This window comes from Monodelphis domestica, chromosome 2, assembly GCF_027887165.1.
Source record: "Monodelphis domestica isolate mMonDom1 chromosome 2, mMonDom1.pri, whole genome shotgun sequence".
Classification (NCBI taxonomy): domain Eukaryota; kingdom Metazoa; phylum Chordata; class Mammalia; order Didelphimorphia; family Didelphidae; genus Monodelphis; species Monodelphis domestica.
In genome coordinates, this window is record NC_077228.1 from 481,098,134 (window position 1) to 481,116,717 (window position 18,584).

At 36.0% G+C, this 18,584-nt stretch overlaps 1 protein-coding gene across 2 annotated transcripts in view; it reads left to right on the forward strand.

Annotated features, from left to right (window-relative positions):
* Positions 1-16,961, forward strand: part of CEPT1 (choline/ethanolamine phosphotransferase 1) — a 43,184-nt gene extending 26,223 nt beyond the window's left edge. Inside the window, exons 5-9 of one of the 2 annotated variants that reach the window (XM_001372784.4) lie at positions 6,243-6,327; positions 12,595-12,726; positions 13,197-13,355; positions 15,464-15,589; positions 16,050-16,961. In XM_001372784.4, coding sequence (XP_001372821.1) covers positions 6,243-6,327; positions 12,595-12,726; positions 13,197-13,355; positions 15,464-15,589; positions 16,050-16,169 — 622 coding nt within the window. In that variant the 3' untranslated portion in view covers positions 16,170-16,961. The remainder of the gene's footprint in view (positions 1-6,242; positions 6,328-12,594; positions 12,727-13,196; positions 13,356-15,463; positions 15,590-16,049) is intronic. The other variant, XM_007485122.2, reaches the window with a different exon arrangement.
* Positions 16,962-18,584: the final 1,623 nt, after the last annotated feature.

Here is an 18,584-nt window from a genome sequence, read left to right on the forward strand (position 1 = left end):
AAGCCTCAAACACATTGACTTTTCAAAAAAGGAAAAGCAGTCTTACTGCAAAATAGGGCAATAAAAATCCAACCTTTTGAACACAGATTTTTAAAATCATATTTTTTGTAAAACAAGCAAATACATCACTATATCCTGGATCTTTGTTTTAATGTTTAGGGTTTTTTGGTGTATCCAACACTATTTTAAACAAAACCTTTCCACCATTAAATAGAATCATTTGGGTGTTTTTATTTGGGAGACTGGAAAATTGCCAGCAGGATATGCCTTAGATAAGTAATTCAGGGAAGATTCTGCTTTTTGCCCCCAGTTTCTTTTACCTTCTCTATTCAGAGCCCACTGTTGGTTTCATAAGTTTCTAAGTAAGAAGTTTGTTTTCAGCACTTCCTTAAAATGAAAGGACATCTTCATTTTCAGCTCTCTTTCACATGCTATACACTGTGTTCCAATGTAATTTTCTTCTGTCTTTTTCTCTGATGAAATTGTGTTGACATTTTTCTCTTTAGTGCTTTAAACTCAACTGAATGTTAATCAAGTTTTCAGATCTTTTTAGTTATTTTTTCATCACTCTCCTTTTTTTAGGACTTTTTTTTTTAATAGAGACCAAATCTCCTTGATGTAATAAAAGTAAAAAGAATGAATATTTCATATAGCCCCACAGCTCAGAATTAAGTATAGCCTGGAACTTTAAAAACCTGTGTTCATTAGGAAAATTCATTTTTCAGTGATAGTTTCTTAATCATCATCTTTTTTTTGCCACAGGAATAGCAGTGCTTCATTTCCATAATTTAACAGTGGGAAAAGTGTTCTGAATGCAATGTGATAGCTGAGTCTACTATAGCTAGATGAGTCAGTTGGCTATCTAGGTGCTTCCATTAGTTTTCCCACAGTAAATATGATGAAATTGGGAATGTATAGCTTTTGATATTGTTTCCATAATAAGAAGAGTGATGTCTTGTGTCAGCTGAAGAGTTTTAAATCTACTTATTAAAAAGCATGGACTTTGGGTAGGAAAATGGCTAAGCCATCATCCTTAATCTAAATTCGAAATTCCAGTAGCATTTGGAAAGCAGCTAACTACAGTTTAAAAAAACATTTTGCACATGAATTCATGTGGTTAACTGGTATAAATATGTCTTTTATCCAATTATCATTCCAATCTAAAATGTTCTGCTATTTTCTTGGTAGTTTCTTTCATTACCGTCAGCCTTAGACCTTCCACATTTTCCTGTAATAATGGAGAAGAGAAATAGAAGTATGTTTTTAGCACCCATGTTTTTTATTTTCCATATTACTATTCGCAATGAGTGGAGAAAAAAGGAATGATTACTGGAGTACTTTTTTCAAAGATAATAGTACATTCTTTATGAAGTATGGTCTGTTGAAGTGTTTCTAGCAACTAATGCAGTTAGTATTCAAAAATTTCTGTTCTTTTTTCCAATAATTTCTTCCTGTAGTTAAATGATCACTCACAGCAATTTGTTTTTTAAATTTATGCTGGTATTATCATCATGTGAAGAGAGATTTTAAAATTTGCCTCAGACTCCCATATTTAGCAGCATTCAGGAATAACTTCTAGGGAAGTACCTTTGGTATTTCAAGTCTGTTTCGTCAGATACTCAAAATAAGGTGCTCATTTCCAGTTACATGTGGGGTAGTAATTATTAGAAATCATTTATCATATCTTAAGGGTTTTTCTATGGGTAAAACATTTGAGTTGAAATCCTGTATTCATCTATATTACCCAATCAGCCATATGACTACCTAATATTATTCTGAAGTTTACCATGCCCAATTTCAACTCTAGCTTTCATAAAACAAAGTAGATTAAAGATTAGATAACATGAAGAGTTTTATAGGGTTCATCCTCTAGTTGGTAATAAGGACACTGCTATTTTCTAATTTTTTGTTACTTTTCTAGTCCTTCAGGACTTTTAATATTTGGTTAGCTAGTGCATTAATAGTCAAAGCAACATTTTCAAATGGACAAACTTGCTTACTTTTAGAAACCAGGATGCAAATTTGCATATTTCTTTTTGTCAGTCTGTATACATTCATGTGCCCCAGGTATTGTGCTAAGAGAAGAGGGTTGTTTTTTTTTTTAAAGCAAAAGACAGTTTTTGCATGTCACTTTAAATTATTTTAAATAAGCATATAATATTGATAGATCTGTTCACATATGCACTTATCTTATGTGTATATATATGCATGTATTTACAAATATATATCATGTATATACATATATATCACTTGATTAGCAAGTGCTTTAATAGTTAGGAGCATATTCAAGTAGACAAGCTTACCTTAAATCTTGTTAACTTTCATACCTGCAAGTTGCTTAGTTGGGAACTCAAATCCAATATACTAGTTAATTGCAACTTAACTCAGAAACAAAAGTTATCTTTCATTAAAAATTAATGTTTGGTTTTATTTTTATTTCCTTTTATAGCAGTCAGAAATCTTCCCTCAGTCATTTTTTATTCCTATGAATTGTTAGGAAGGCAGAAGACTATACTGTATAGAGGGCTGTCCTTAGAAAATGAAAATATGAGTTCAAATTCTGCCTCTGACATTTTATTTATTAAGTAGTTACAGTCCTATATCTGACCCTTCATAATCCCATTTTGGCATTTTCTTGGCAAAGATACTAGAGTGCTTTGACATTTCTTTCTCTAACTCATTTGTGAAGAACTGAAGCAAACAAGATTTAGTGACTTTCCCAGAGTCATATAGCTAGTAAGTGTCTGAGGCCAGATTTGAACTCAAGATGAGTCTTCTGACTCCAGACCCTGTGCTCTGTGTACTTTATTACCTCTGGTTTTATTGACTAGTCTTGTCATTTCCAGGTGCTCCAGGCAGTTCTCTTAAGGCTATAAATTGCTAATTTGTCTGTAGATGAGTCTGATGAAATCATTCCTCTGAATCACAATCTTGTGGAATTCTTACATTCCTTTATCCCTATTCAAAGTTGTTCCTTGTATTTCCAATTTGGTAGCTATCTTACCATTTGTAGCTTTAGCTACACTTTCTTCCCTTGATTATAGAAGGGCATAGCTCATTCCCACCAATCTCAGAGACCTTAACCCTTAGGAGTAAAAGTACCCCAGTAATTTAGGAAGCTTCCTTTTTTGCCTTTTATCAAAGAAGTTTAATTTAAGTAATTTAACAATGACTTTGAGCTGTTATTTCAACATTTGGTTGAGAGAACACCCTGTTATCAGATTGACATTCCTAGTACAAGTCTGACTCAATCATAGCAGTTTGGTGGGCTCTAAAATATCTGTTCTTATAGCCTTTACAATCTGACTCTGTCACTGCAGTTTGTCCTTTTAGGCTAATTACATATTACTCCTCTTCCACTCTGAGCTTAGTCAAAGTAGCCTACTTGCTGTGCCCTGTACATGACATTTTCTCACTTGACCCCCTACCTTTGCCCAGATTGACCCAGACCCTATAGTCCTCTTTTCCTTTATCTCCACCTCTTGGAACCTTTAGTTCCCTTCAAAGCTCAGTGCAAGTGCCACCTCCAAGAGACTGTGCCAATTCTCCCAGCTAGTACTCTACCCTTCTGTATCACTTGGTATATTTTTTGTCTCTGTAAATATGTTATGTTCTAATGTAAATGCCTTGTCCCAGCTTCTATACAGTGCCCAGGACAGGTCAGGCATTCAAAGATTTATTGATTTGACCCAAAGTATCATGTGGACATCCTCAAACAGAAGTTGAGATTCCATTTCATTCACAACCAATAGAAGGTTTGGGTGGCATTACCTTTTTAATGTGAGCATAATTGTACCGACATTATAAAGACATCCAGAACTTTTAGATGAAGCTTGCACCCTTTTATTCCTTTGCTACACAGACAGAATTCAGACTGTAACATCTCAAAGGTATCAGAGAGCAATGCCTGTGGCCATAAATAGTTAAGCTTCCTTCTGATTCCAGAACTCTTCCTAATTCAATTGTAGCCATAGTCAAACTAAGATGTGCCTTGTTTTCTCCCAGAAAGTTTTTATCCAGACATTGAAATTATGACAGTCTCACATGGAAGGTATTAGGACCATTTTTTTCTTTTTAGTAGAGAACTAAAAGTTCTTAGGTGCTGTGCAACCTCCTTTTTTAAAAGGTATATTTTGTTGGAACTGAGCTTACTGCCTTAAGATGTTGACACATCATCCTACAATTCCTCTTTAATAATAAAAAAAAAAAAGTAGTAATGTCAGAACTTGTTTAAAGATACCCATTGAATGATTGCCAGAGCAGAAATAGGATCTAGCATGCTAAACTTCTGGCTGTTTTCTTCCTTCTAGAGCACAATTCCTTTCCTTTGTGGCTTGAAGTAGATTAAGGTGACCTACTTCCTAATAGCAGCTCTAATGAATCAGCTCATAGATTTTTATTCATGGGAAAGGGGGAGATATTCACTGTTTTGTAACTATGACTACTACTCTAAATATTTGTTCATTTACATTTTCAGTAGAATCCCTCTTAACTTGAATTCATATCCTTGGAAATTAGAAAGTCTTTTCACTACTGGTCAAGAGAGTAATGGCCTGTTCCAAAGATTTCAGCTCTCGAGACAGCAAGAGAGCAATTGACCTCAAGTGAGGGATTTTTACTTAAATAAAAGATCCGGAAAAACAATCTATAACTACCTAGTATGCAGGTTCCCACTACTACTCCCTTATGTTAAGGTATTGGTGATCTAAATTTCAGGACAATAGCCTGAATACTTTTTAAAAATTCAAATATAAGCAATTATAAAAGGGACAATCCAGAAATTTTCTTAGGCATTTCTCTTCAGGGTTTTACGGTGATACCATTTTGTATATTGCATTCACTGTTTTATGTCCAACCAGGACATACAGCTTATTATATGCTATTCCCTCCATTTTTATTCTATAATTCTATATTTTTTGACCCTTCCCCTTCCAAAAGCGTACTTGGTATGTATATGCAGTAGTACTTGATATATATATTATGTATATAATATATATATATATATATATATATATATATATATATATATATATATATATTCCCCTCAGGGAAGCTCATCTTTGACCCCTGTTTAGTTTTCCAGTCTATTGCTCATAACTACACCATGAGCCAGGTCAGCTCTTCAGATTCTGTTTAGCCTCATTCAACCCATTTTTCACTAAATATGTATGTACTATGAGCTACTCTGTAGCTAGTCCCTGCCAAAAATCATTCTCCTTTGAGCAGGAATGATTTTAAGCTGAGAATTGTAGAGGAGGATGGCTTGAACTGTTATGTACAAAAGACGAGTTTAAGTCATTTAATTCCACATTATAAACTTTGAGGTCCTTTGCTGCTATTTGATGCTTGCTTGTCTCAGACCTGTTACTTCTTTCACAGTTAACCTCATGAGAGCTGTGGGTTCATGGTATTCCCTTTCATATTATATAACACACTTTCAGAAGGAAGTGAATCATGGACTTTGCTTCTCTCTCTCTCTGAATAGTTTTTGTCCTTGTAGTCTTTTCCTGTAGTGTCTTATAGTTTCTCTGGCTTTAACTTTTATTGTCCTAATTTTTCTGATAATTTCTTCTTAGCCGAGACCATTTGAAGTATCCCCAAAGCTAAATCATAGTTGCTTTCAAAGCAAGACATCTTACTTAGGTAGAGGATCAGTGAGAACAAGAAATGCAGTAACAACATGATGGATGGGTTGCTTTTTTTTTCCCCCAACTTCTACTATAGCAGACAATTTCATTCATTAAAAGGGAGCAAGTTTTGCAGGATTTAATATAATGTTTTATTTATTATATTTAATTGAAACTTGCAATTGTTCTTTTTTTGTTGTTTCAAAGTATGTCATTATTTATGGCATATGAATACCTTTTTTTTTTCCCAATCAACACTCAAAAAATGTTCCCTTTTTTGGTGAGAAAGGTTAAACTTTGACAGGACTTTTTTTGTTTGGTTGGTGGGGTTTTTTTCCACCTATTTCATACCAACTAAAATGAATTAAAGTCCCTTTCACAAAAGGTGAGGTTTTTATTGCTCTGTGAAATTTATTAAATTAGATTAAAGGTTTTTATGGGTTTTTACTTGCATTTTCCTTTAAAAATTATTGATATCTTCTCCATTTTTTTCTTCCCCAGTATTTTGGAGCTTTTCAATTGTGCATGATAGAGGAGAGCTGCTAAGCTTTGCAGATAATTAACTTGAAATTGTTTTGAGTAATTCTGCTTTTTTGGCTTTTTGTACCTAATTAGAATTGATGTGACTGAAGTGCAAATCTTCATAATAATCATGCATTTGCTGGCAGTGATTGGAGGACCACCTTTTTGGCAATCTATGGTAATTTTGTTCACATTGTATATCCCATGTAATGCATGTTATGTATCCTGCTTGTGTTTTAAAATACTGTGTAATCCAATTAAACAGAAACATATAAAGTTATTTCATCCTCTTTGTTAAGAAGAATCTCATTAAATATAGGACAAAGGTGTTTCTTTAGTATTTGGTGAATGTCACCCTGGCATTTGGCTCATTGCAGAGATGGCAACCTTGACGACCTCTGAGAATATTTTGAGTTATGATGATGACCTTTACAAATGAAGGAGTAGATGCAGTGGATGCAGGAGGTGCATCATGCAGCTTCCAAAGTGACAAGATTGATTCAGACTTTTATTTCCTTTTCTGAATGGAATTCATAATCCATGATGGATTCCAAATCCTAATGGAATCCATCAAACTCTCCCTTTAATCGTTTAAAACTACAAACAATATAATAGACAGAATATGTTTTTGCCCAGAATGTAATGAACATTCCCCTTGAAAGCAATGCCAAGAGTCTTTTTTTTGTAGCAAGTGTGAGGACTTTGGTTCTTCCACCTTACCTTAAATTTAGGCAGTCTCTATAGAATAGCATACCTCTGCATACCTGTGGACCTGTAGTCCACAGAGGTTTGGGCAAAGTAATTTCTGCTTTCTGATCATCAGATTTGTAAATATTGTTGTGGTTTTTTTCTCTCATCCAAAGTTATATGATAAGTATCTTAAAAGCAAGTTCTTAAGCTATAAATTTTCTTTTTATAAAATTTTGATTAATTTGCTTAAGGGCGTATGCCCCTAATATACTACTACTCTGTGCATTTACTACCAAGAATAAGTAAAAGTCAGAAAAAGGTGGAGGAAAGGCAGTAAGACCTACAGCATATTTTTACAACAAAATACAATATATTCTCTGAGTAGAATCTAGCTAAAGCCATTTCTTCACATCATGTACATAGTATCCCAAATAATGTCTTAGAAGTTGATTTTTATTGCTTTAAGTCCTTAAGTAGATTCTACTACTACTTAATTTTACATTTAAAAGTGGAAACTGGATTCCTGGAAATCATTTCCCTCAGTTTCTTCATACTGTTAGGATATTGGGCTGGATTTCTGTGCTGAGACTTTAAAGTAAAATGCATAAAGGATGTAGATCAGTTTTTCAAACTCCAATAAAAATAGACCACTAAACCATAAATGAAGATCTCTTACAGAAGCATATTGACTTACAAAACAAGATATTAATATTATTGATTATATTGTATTTTTATTAGTTCACTAAATATTTCCAAATTACATTTTAATCTGGTTCTGAACAATCCTCAACAGTGTTACAGGCCCATTGTGGCCATGTTTGATGCCTCTGTAGATCAGTGCCCAGCATATGTTCTTATAATTAACATTGAAGGAGTCATTTGGGGATTTTTCAGGTTTGTGGTTTATTACTGAATAGTGGCAAAGATACTGTTACTTCAGAACTTGACCCTATGCTAATTCAGGAAAAAGATGTACTGGCAATATAGAAATTTATATGTGCTAGGAGTAGAAGGTGATATAGAACATAGAGATATGTTTTTTTTATAGTTTTTGATAGTAGCTACAACTGACAAATTACTTAGCTACTTCAGAATCAAAGAAATATTTGAGGAGTAAAAAAAAATATGTTATTTTCTAGATCCATGTGAAATTAAAGTTATTTGAAGTGGTTCCTATTACTCTAGTATTAAAGAAAGTAGGTTTATGGTAAAATGAGTAGTCTAATACTTTAAACACAGGAAATCTATACTTAAGCTATTTGCCCAGATGAGCAGTCCATTGCATAATGAGCTGTTTTCAGAGGATTAGCTGGAATTTGTTTTGTTTTGTTTTGTTTTTAATTATATCTGCCCTTCTGAATTTGAGAAGACTCAATTTCTTACTCCTTTTTTAGTTAGAGATAGAGTTTCACTAAGATTAATATAATGGTCACAATGCCCTTATATTCTGGGATTTTGTTTGTCAAATGTAAAAAAAAATATTTTTCATGCACAGATGTCTTTGTATTATTGACCAAAAGAAGACAAAAACATATTTTTTAAAGATCTGGATTTGTTATCTTTCCCTAAAATTCTTCTCCAGTGCCACCTTAACACATGGTGGTGATCCTGAGAATTCTTGAAGGCTGCACACACCAATGGAGTGCCAGTTCTGATAGGTCCAACCAAACTGGAAGAATTTGAATAAGAGTGTAGGGATTGATTGTACCTGTCTTGCCTAAGGATTAGCTTCGCTATAACAGGTTGGCTATGAATTTTTCAGGCACAGCAACTCTTAAAAACCCTTTAAGAAGTTGTAGAGGAATTGCTGTATAGGCATTAGTGGAGGGAATCCCCACAACTGAAGAAATGTGATCCTTACAGTACTGAAGAAAAGTATATTGTTACTAAAAAACATATTTTGTTAGCACTCCTCAGAACTATCTTCAGATATTCCAGTTTGATAAAAAAAAAAATCAAGGCCTTTATTATATTGGGATAATGTTATTTAGTCATTCCTCTATTGGATTTCTAATCCATCCCCCTTTTTAAGTCATATTGCTTTTCCAGTTAATAACAGCAGACAAGTTATGTTGCATTTTAAGGTTTCCAAAGAACTCTTCAATTCTGCAATAATATGTCCTAGAACTCCATGTATGTAGATGAATATTTCTGTGGGTAAAATTCTACTAACAGTTAAAATTAGGTTCAAGTCTTAGAGCCTAGTGTGCCTCAAATTCATTTATTATATTGATGAGGTGAAGAGCACAGATTAAACTAGTTTTAGAAATACTAATCACTTAAACAATGTGAACATAATGTTGGTTATTCAGCCTATAACAATGTCTGGTATTGCCTTAAGAAACATTAATGGTTGCATTTACATTGCAGCAATAATTTATATAATTATAATTTACATATATTATATATTCAACTTAATATTTATAATTCCTAAATTCTTTGGGAGAGATGATAGCTAAGCCTAATATTGATGATAGTATCTATTTATTCTTGAATTAACTAAAGTAGAAGTTTTGAGCCACTATAGCGCACTTATTGGTAAAATTTAGCAAACTGGTTTTCCTCTTCAAAGATTCAAGAATAATTGTAATCTAAAATGAGCCAGAGAGATTTTATGATTTTTCACAGCCCTTGACTCATTCTTGGTGATAGGTATCATTTTGATGCATAAATTCAACTATATTATAATCTAAATGTGTCCAAGAGGTCTCTTTTGATGTAGGCTACCTACCCTACTCTATCCAAACTGCCTAAAAGGATACCTCTTTCCACATAAAAGGAACTCAGGTCCTCTGCTAGGCTAGAAGTAATATGTGGTCAGTGCAGCTCTCATTGTTGGCAAGTTTTCTGAAATGACAGACCAATAGCTCATTGCTTCTGAGATGCAAAAGAACATTGTTACAGAAAATGAGGCAAAGAAAAGTTGTAGGTGATCACTACTGTCAGTGTGACACCCCCCCACCCCCAACCCCTAGTCTTAAGGGGAAGGGAGAATGTGGATTAAATAGTGGTGCCTAAGTGTTATATCCCAGTGTAGGCTCTAAGGGTGATATTCTGACACTGGAAATTCACTTGACCCTAGTCCTTCTTCCCCTGCAACCCTGAAGCTGACTTCTTGCCTTCCTCATGCAAGGGCAGGGTACCTGGACTCCTGTATAGGGGTTCTTCTACAGAGAAGGTAAGAGAAAGGAGGAAAACAGCTTATATTTTCCCTCTAGGCCTGCTGCCCATTTCTCTGCTTTGTGGCCCAGGCCATGTACTAATTGCCCGGCTGTACTAATGCTCTATATTCTTTTTTTTTCTTCTTTCATAGGGCACCAATATGAGCTTCCATGACCCTAAAGTGATTTCATCAAATTTTAAATACAGTAGAACTCTGTTATGGCACAGATCTTTATTACACAGATTTGGATGTATACCATGGGTCAAATCGTGTCCCCCAAAACATAAAAACTACGTACAGTAAAAGCCTGTTATATCAAGGTTAGCCTATACCATGGGTGTTAGCACCAGTGTGGTGTAGGGGTTTCCCTTTATTTAGTGCTCATTTCAGAATGGGGGAAGATGGCTTTTTTATCTTTGCCAAAGGTTTTCTTTGTCCCTGTGTAGGAAAACACAGTGATAAAAGAAATTACTAGAGGTAAATTGAATTTTAGCGAGGTATAGCTGAATTGAGATGATTTTGTGATTTTCTGAGCTGGAGCAGAGAATGTTTTTGGAGCTCCAAGCTGCAGTACTGTTCCTCCTTTATTGAAAATGAATTTTTAATTGGGAGCGGGGAAGGTGAAGGGAGCAGTTCAGTGTGTTCCAACATGTGCCAGATAGAATTTTAGGAAATGTTCTCATTTTTAATCTGGATCAGTATGTGGAATTCATGAAATTAAAATCTTCCACAGAACAACATAAAACATCAACAGATGCTTTGAAAAAACAGTTTTGCAGTACAATTTTGCAAGAGGTCATAGAGTTCTGTAAATAAACTGAGTTCTGCAGTGTTTTGAAGGAATAGTGTAAGATGATACATTTGTGAAACAATGACAGTTCCCTAGTCACAACTTAGCTTTTGTCTACATTATTTTCCCTTTTGAATTGAGATTTATAATGAAATGATTTCTTTAGAGTTCCATTTCATAAACTCACAGTTACTTCCTTTATACTATAAGAAAAGGCTAAAACATTATACCTTAATTCATTGGTGAGCTTTTAATCTTGCAACTATATTCTTCTGCAAATGCAATTAACTACTAGAATGTTTCTATTTCCATTTTACTGTCACCATGTGCTTTTAAAATTGGACATAATACCCCCAAAACTCGTGTGTGTGTGTGTATGTGTGTGTGTGTGTGTGTGTGTGTGTGTGTATATATGTATATATATGTGTATATATATATGCATATATATATATATAATACGTGGACAAAAGCTAAACTTTGGTGGGAGAAGAGATTTATTTGTGGAGAGGACTAATTTTTAATGAAATATGGACTTTAAAAACACACTGCAAGTATACCTCACTTTATATGATAGTTACATGTCTGACAGGCTATATATTAGGGACACAAAAATCTCAGAGCTGAAAAGGCACCTCAAGGGTCATCTAACCCAGCCTATTTCTCCTTAGCAAGAGACTGTACTGTAATGTCCATGACAAGTGGTCATTCAGTCTCTGCATAAAGACCTTTGTTGATGCTTTACAAGGCAACCCATTCTACCTTGGTATAGCCCTAGTTATTAGGAAGCTCTTCTTTATAGCTACTAAAACATACTTTATATCTTCTCTCCATTTCCTTTAGTTCTCCCTTTTGAGACCCAGGTAAAGAACAGTCCTAATCTTTCTTCTACATGACAGCCATTCCCATTTTAAGACTGCTGTCAGGTCCATCCTAAATCTTCTCCAAGCTAAAAGTCCCCAATTTCTTGAACTGATACTTGTGTGGCATAATCCCCAGTTCTATGAACCATCCTTGGTATCTTCCTCTAGAGGTTTATTAGTGTCTTTCCTGTAGTTATTAAAGAATTAAAAAGCAATAAACAACTATAATTGGAGAGAACTCACTGGTCAAAGGAACTATGTGGTGAATCCTTGAGTAAAGCAAATAATCCCATTTTATAAAAATGTTTTTGTGTGTAGGCTCATACCAAAGTGAGGTACCCTTGGGTTGGGGGCCTTCTTGCCTGCTTTGAAGTTTCTTCCTCAGGGACCTTTGGCTTGTACTAACAACTTTAATTCTGTAGGGTTAGGAAACTTCTCCCTTGTGCCATTATGTTTTAAATCCAGTCCAAGACTTTGTTCTCTCCTGTTTGAAATGTTTTCTTCCACTGCTATTAAATAACAATAAGTGATCGGAGAATAGAGGTCAAGAGGAACAGGGTATGTATTGGAAAGGTCTAAAGAGAGCTCTTTGTGTTCCTCACTCCAGGGTAGTTTTGACTTACACATGGAAACCTATGTTGTGCTACTCACTCTTGAAAGAGCTTGTACTGTTATCTTACTTTGCCAAAGTAGGATGTCAAGACAGATGAAAATTAATGCTGTTAAGTCTCGTTCTCTTAAATGTGACAGCATTGTCTCTAATAGGAGAGAACAGGAAAGCATACTTTATTATTGTTTTCCAAAAATGGGACCACAGGGATAGGGGAGAGGATGCTTACAAATTTAGGAACATGGTTTTAAAGTACTGAATTTTCTGAATAAATATATGGGTTTATTTCATATTATACCTGTTTTAATTATGTTCTCTTTCTCCCATTAAAGATTCCAGTGCTGAATATTCAAATGAAAATTTTTCCAGCACTTTGTACTGTAGCAGGGACCATATTCTCCTGTACAAATTACTTCCGTGTAATCTTCACAGGTGGTGTTGGCAAAAATGGATCAACCATAGCAGTAAGTGTACCCTCACTTGCTATTTCTGGTTCCAGTTTGAACCTTAAGAAACACTTTTTTTTTTCCTTTTAAATTTTTTTCTTTAAGAAAAAATGGCCACAATTATATTAATTTGGTTTTCCCTATTAGCCTTAAAAACAAATATACAGTAACTTTAAGGGCGCACAGCTTCTTATATTAACTAAAGTTAACCTTCTTATAAAAATATTCCAATTTATGTTTAGTAGATTTGAACTCACAGAAGAATCCCTCTGTTTTTGTTTTTTTCTTAATCAATCCATGCTGTCACTACTTTGGTCAGCTGGTTCTTTGTTCAGCTGAAGAAACAGCTGTCAGGCACAGCTTCCACAAATTCCACAAATTTGGAGTTAGAGGAGAATCTCCAGCCTACTCAGACTTCTCAGCAAATCCATTTGGTATCATTGGGGGTTCACTGTGTTAACTCTTTTTCTTCTCTTGATTCTATCTAGGGAACAAGTGTCCTTTCTCCTTTCCTCCATATTGGATCAGTGATTACCTTAGCTGCAATGATCTATAAGAAGTCAGCTGTTCAACTCTTTGAAAAACATCCCTGTCTTTATATACTGACATTTGGTTTTGTAGCTGCTAAAATCACTAACAAGCTTGTGGTAAGCACTAAAATACGACATCTCATTTTTGTTTCAGTTTTCTGTCTGTAATTCTTAAGCTTTTTCAGCCTGCAATTCCCTGGGTCTGCCTTGAAGGGTCGTTACCCCTTTCCTCCACATCTTATTAGTATCAAAGTGTATCTTAAAGGCATGTCTCCACCTGTTTGACTGTGAACTCCTTGAGGTCAAGGTCTATCTTTTGTCATTCTTTGTATCTCTAGCACCTTGAGCAAAGCCTGGGACAAATTAGGTCCTTAATAAATGCTTGTTGATGAAGAAGGACCAGGAGGAGTCGAGTTCACTTTTGATGTTGTGTAGTTTAATATTTTACCACTTTCTTACAGTTACAGCTCTACATTTTCTCCTCTCTATCCTCCCTCTCATTTGCTAGAATGTCACAGTGTCCTCTAGTTTAAGAATTATGGATTTGGACAATACCTCATTTCACCCTTAGAGAAGACTCAAAGCCCTAGTGGGCCTGGACCTGGGCCCTGAGTTAGAATTTCCAGGGTGCCATCTGCAGGCAGCCGAGTTGCATATAGAAGAATGAGGAGCCTGCCTTTGCTCCTCTTCACATATATATTAGCTTTCCCAAGCCAGGTAAGAGTCCTCTGTCACATATAGTGACCTACCTGTGCCACCCCTTGGTGTAGGATGCCAGCTTGCAATCTTATCCTTTGTCTTTATACTACAAGCCTTGGACTCTCCCTGTCCAACATGACACTAATTAGCCATAGGCCAAGCCAGGAGGAAGGAAGCAAAGAATCACAGCTTCATTCAGTGGCTACCCCTGCCTGTCACTGGGGCAGAAGACTTCCTTGGACAAAAGCCAGTTTTTCTTTCCATGTATGTGACTGAGAGACAATCTCTATTTTCCCAAGTAATTCATTTTGCACCCTCTACTGGATTTGAGTTCCATTTTGGTCATTTGATTTGTGACTTCAGGCAAATCCCTTCATCTCTTTGAAAATCATCTGACTTCTCTGTCTCATGGGGACAGTGACACTTAATTATCTACCTTCAAGTTGTTGAGGGAAAAAACAGCTCATAAACTGCAAAACACTGAATCAGTGTCAGCCATTATTATTACTGCCTTCCTTGCAAATTGGTCTCAAAACAGTCAGCAAGCATTTATTAAATGCCTACTACGTGCCAGGTACTATGGATCCAAAGAAAGGCCAAGAACAACCCCTGCCCCCAGGGAGTATATATCTAACGGAGAAGACACTATTTAGCACCCAGGTGCATGCAGATGTGTATGACATGACAAGGAAAGACCACCTGCAGGAAGTGGGATGAGAACTGAGTCTGGGAAGGAGCCCGGCCTGAAGGGACAGCCAGGACCACAGCAGGGGTGTCATCTTCAGGGAATAGCAAGTAGACCACTGTCTAATAGATGGTGGAGTTAGTGGAGGAGAGTGAAGTGTAAGAGATCTGGGAAGGGGAAAAGGGTCAAAGCTACATAGAGCTTTAAATGCCTATTAGAGACCTTTATCTTTGATCCTGAAGTAATAGGGGGTCATTGGCATTCACTGAGCAGGGGAGTGACATAATTAGATCATTACATATAATTGAAGAACTTCAGAGTTGGAAAGGATCTTGGAGGCCCAAACCAACCAACACCTAAGGAAGAATCCCTTCTATAAAGTATCTCACAAGTGGCTTTTCTAATCTTCTTTGAGGATTCTCAGGGTGGTGGGAATTGGGGAAATCCATTGTCTCACCTGAGATAGCCATCCCTTAGAGGCTTTCTACCACTGTCTCATCACAGTTTGGTTGTGACTGCAGGCTGTAAGAGGCGATGGCCAAGGCACCATGTTGTGAAAGGTTTTGAAGGTAGACTGTGAAGGTCTGTTGTCTGAGAAATAGTCTAGCCTTGGAGAGGCTCAATCCACCTGGGGGAGTTTTTGAGTACACAACAAATATCAAAGACTCACTAAGTCATAGAGAAGCTATGGAAAATAACCGATTATTGAAATAGTGAAGCTAATTTCCTTTATAATGGGTTTTGGTTTTTGTATGCAGCTGAATATTCTCTGAAACCAAACTGTAGCACCACACTATTAGCCAGGGTGAAGATTTACTGCCAAATTCTCTTTTGCTCACAGGTTGCGCATATGACCAAGAGTGAAATGTGTCTGCATGACACAGCCTTCATAGGTCCTGCCCTTTTGTTTCTGGACCAGTACTTTAACAGCTTTATTGATGAATATATTGTACTTTGGATTGCTCTGGTAAGTGATACACTTGTTTGCCTCATTAAGTAAACTAGTCATTTCGAGAGACCAGTCTATAACTTCTTACAGAATCCTAAGTTTTATTAGGTTTCTAATAATTCAGATAATGAAGCACATGGATTTCTTGTTGATTGAATTTGTGATGAGTGTAAATTAAATTGAGGCCATCAGAAAATAATGATGCCTCTAGGGCTTTTGAAAATCTCATTTATTTCTTAGTTTAATGATTATGCAATAGTCATAGTTGAACCCTACATTTAGTAACTGCTAACCCTAACTAATAAAATGGCTTGCAGATACTAACTCTGCCTAGTTAAATGAATGGAATATGCAGAAATTATATTTATTTGGCTTTTCAGGGGCTAAGAGAAAGATGCTTTGGTTTTTGGGGTTTTTTCCATATGGATCAGAGAGGGTCCAAATACTTTGTAAGACTAAAAGGTTCTTTTCCTTACAGGTCTTCTCCTTATTTGATTTGATTCGCTACTGTGTCAGTGTCTGCAATCAGATTGCTTCCCACCTGCGCATACATGTCTTCAGAATCAAGGCCTCCATAGCACATTCTAATCATCATTAGTGACTTAATTGTTGTAATGAGAAATAGGAAGCAGATTTTTCTGCACAAAAAAAATGAAAATATTGAGGAGAATGGGTGTTGATAAGAACAAATCTAATTTATAATAATCAATGTTGTATAACTTCTTCGTTCTTGGTAACACTCCTTAACTAGCCTCTGTGAGAAAGGGGAATTCCAAGTCCTATCCTGTAAAACATACATGTAGTCTTACTGGTTTTGGCCCAAGAAAGCATGCAGGAAATAATGCCTTGTCTTTGTCATTACCTTTGAATACTGAATAAACTTGTCCTGGGGAGCAGAGCTGCAAAAATGGAAAATGTCTAATGTATACTATTTACAGACCACAAGACTGCTACTTTATAATTTTAATAAATCATCATCTTTTAGTGAAATACTTGTTTAGTGTTCACTCAAATTTTCTTTACTAAGGAGCTCAGCTCATGGCACAGAGTTATCCCACTGGCTACTGTGGCTGAGCTAGTGCCAGTCACTGGTAGTCTGGGTTTAAGGGATTCCTGTGTTTACATTACAGAAGAAGGCCAAGTGTTACTAATGAAGAACGAATGATGGCCTCTGGGCCTGGGGCAGAGCCTCTCAGCATGAAGCATAATGTGGTATCTTTTGTCAATTACTTTTATTTTTTTAAATAAATATATTACCTAAAAGCCAACTTATTTCTCAATTTTATTCCAGTGGAAAGACTTTAAAAACTAAGTTTTAATGTTTGTTTTTTTTGTATGAAATTTAAGCAAAATTTATTTCTGCTCTTTAATAAATAAGGAAATTCTATGAGTTGTGTTGTCCTCATCTGTGTTGTGACCCTAAACATTTTGCTGTGTTGTGAGGGGAGAATTGAAGCTTTTTGTGTGTTTATAAAAACATCTTTGTTATCCTTTCAAGTTTCAAGGTTGAGTAGGTACCAAAGCCCTCTATAAATAACCAGTGGGGTTACGTGCTTTTCTGGTTACTTAAATACCCAAGATACGGTTAAAAATCTGAAGCTTTATTGTATCCCTGATCCAGTGGTCTTATGAGAAGAGTTGTCACCGCTTTGGGAGGAGATGAAAGACTAGTACAATGCCCTTTCACAGAAAAGATTTAAACAATTGACTGAACTGCAATTTTTGCCTTATCCGTGAATTTCATTTGTTCATGGGATCTGTGTTATCCATCCTCTTAGATGATCAGTAGTTACATTTGCTTTTCAAAGCCCTCGTGGGGTAAATAGGGTAGTTAGTTCATGTATATAATAGCGACAAGAACAATACTCATGGGGTAGTTGTGAGGAAGATGCTTTAGTAGTGGTATATAATGGTATATCAGTGGGAGGTATTATTATGCTTCCACTTACAGATGAGGTCCAGAAAGGTTTAATAGGTTTCCTGAGTCCTAGAGCAAGATCTTTGGAAGATATCACCATTCATACCAATTGCCCAGAGGAACTATTCTGTACCTCTGGCTCACAGTCTTTCCTCCCCAGCTCCTGTCCTCATGGTAGGGCTTCAACACACATTGATATTCCCTAAAACCCTTTTACCCCCTAAGTTCTCAACTTGCTCATTTCCCATGACTTTCCATCCCACCACAGACATACAGAGATGATTGTACCCTTGATCTTGTCATTGCCCACAAATGCTCTGAAATGTTCGTGAATTCTTAAATTCTTTTATCCAATCACTATCTACTTTCATTCTACTTCTCCCTCTGCCTAATAACCTCAAACTCTTATTCTTCATCCCCTTAGTGAATCAGTTCAGTTCCACCCTTCTTTTGAATTCCTTCCCTCTTATCCTATCATTGATGTTTTTCCCTACCAGGCCATAGCCTCAAATTATTTCCAACTTTGCTTCTCTCAAATGCTTCCAAACAAAGCTAGAGAAAAATCACAATGCCATGCTAATTGGATTCGCTACGAAATTGTTCTGTAATCTTAACTGGAACCCCACAGCATCAAGACAATTTTTTTTTCTCTCATCACAGTGGCTCTTTTCATCCATCCTCAATCCTTCCTTAGTTAACTCTCTGAGTCCTCATTCTCAGCTGAGAACTTTGCTTCACATTTCATAGGGGAAAAAATTAAGGTCATTTACTGAGAACTTTCTTTTTCCCCTTCTCAGTTCACCTCTCCCAGATGCCTTTAGTCGCTGTCTCCAACCTTCACTCCTATTTGACCTGAAGAGATGGCCCTTCTTTTTGCCAAAGCCAACCCCCCTACGTGCACTAGAGATCCCTTCCATCCCTTTCTCTCCAGCAGATGGCCCTCTAGATCATCTCAACCTCTCACTTCAATCTTTCCTATCTATCTACCATCTGCTCCCCTAATGACTACCACAAACATGCCCTTGTTTTCCCTAGCCTTAAAAAAACCAAACAACTCTCACTTGGTCCATCCATCCCTATTAACTCATCACATAT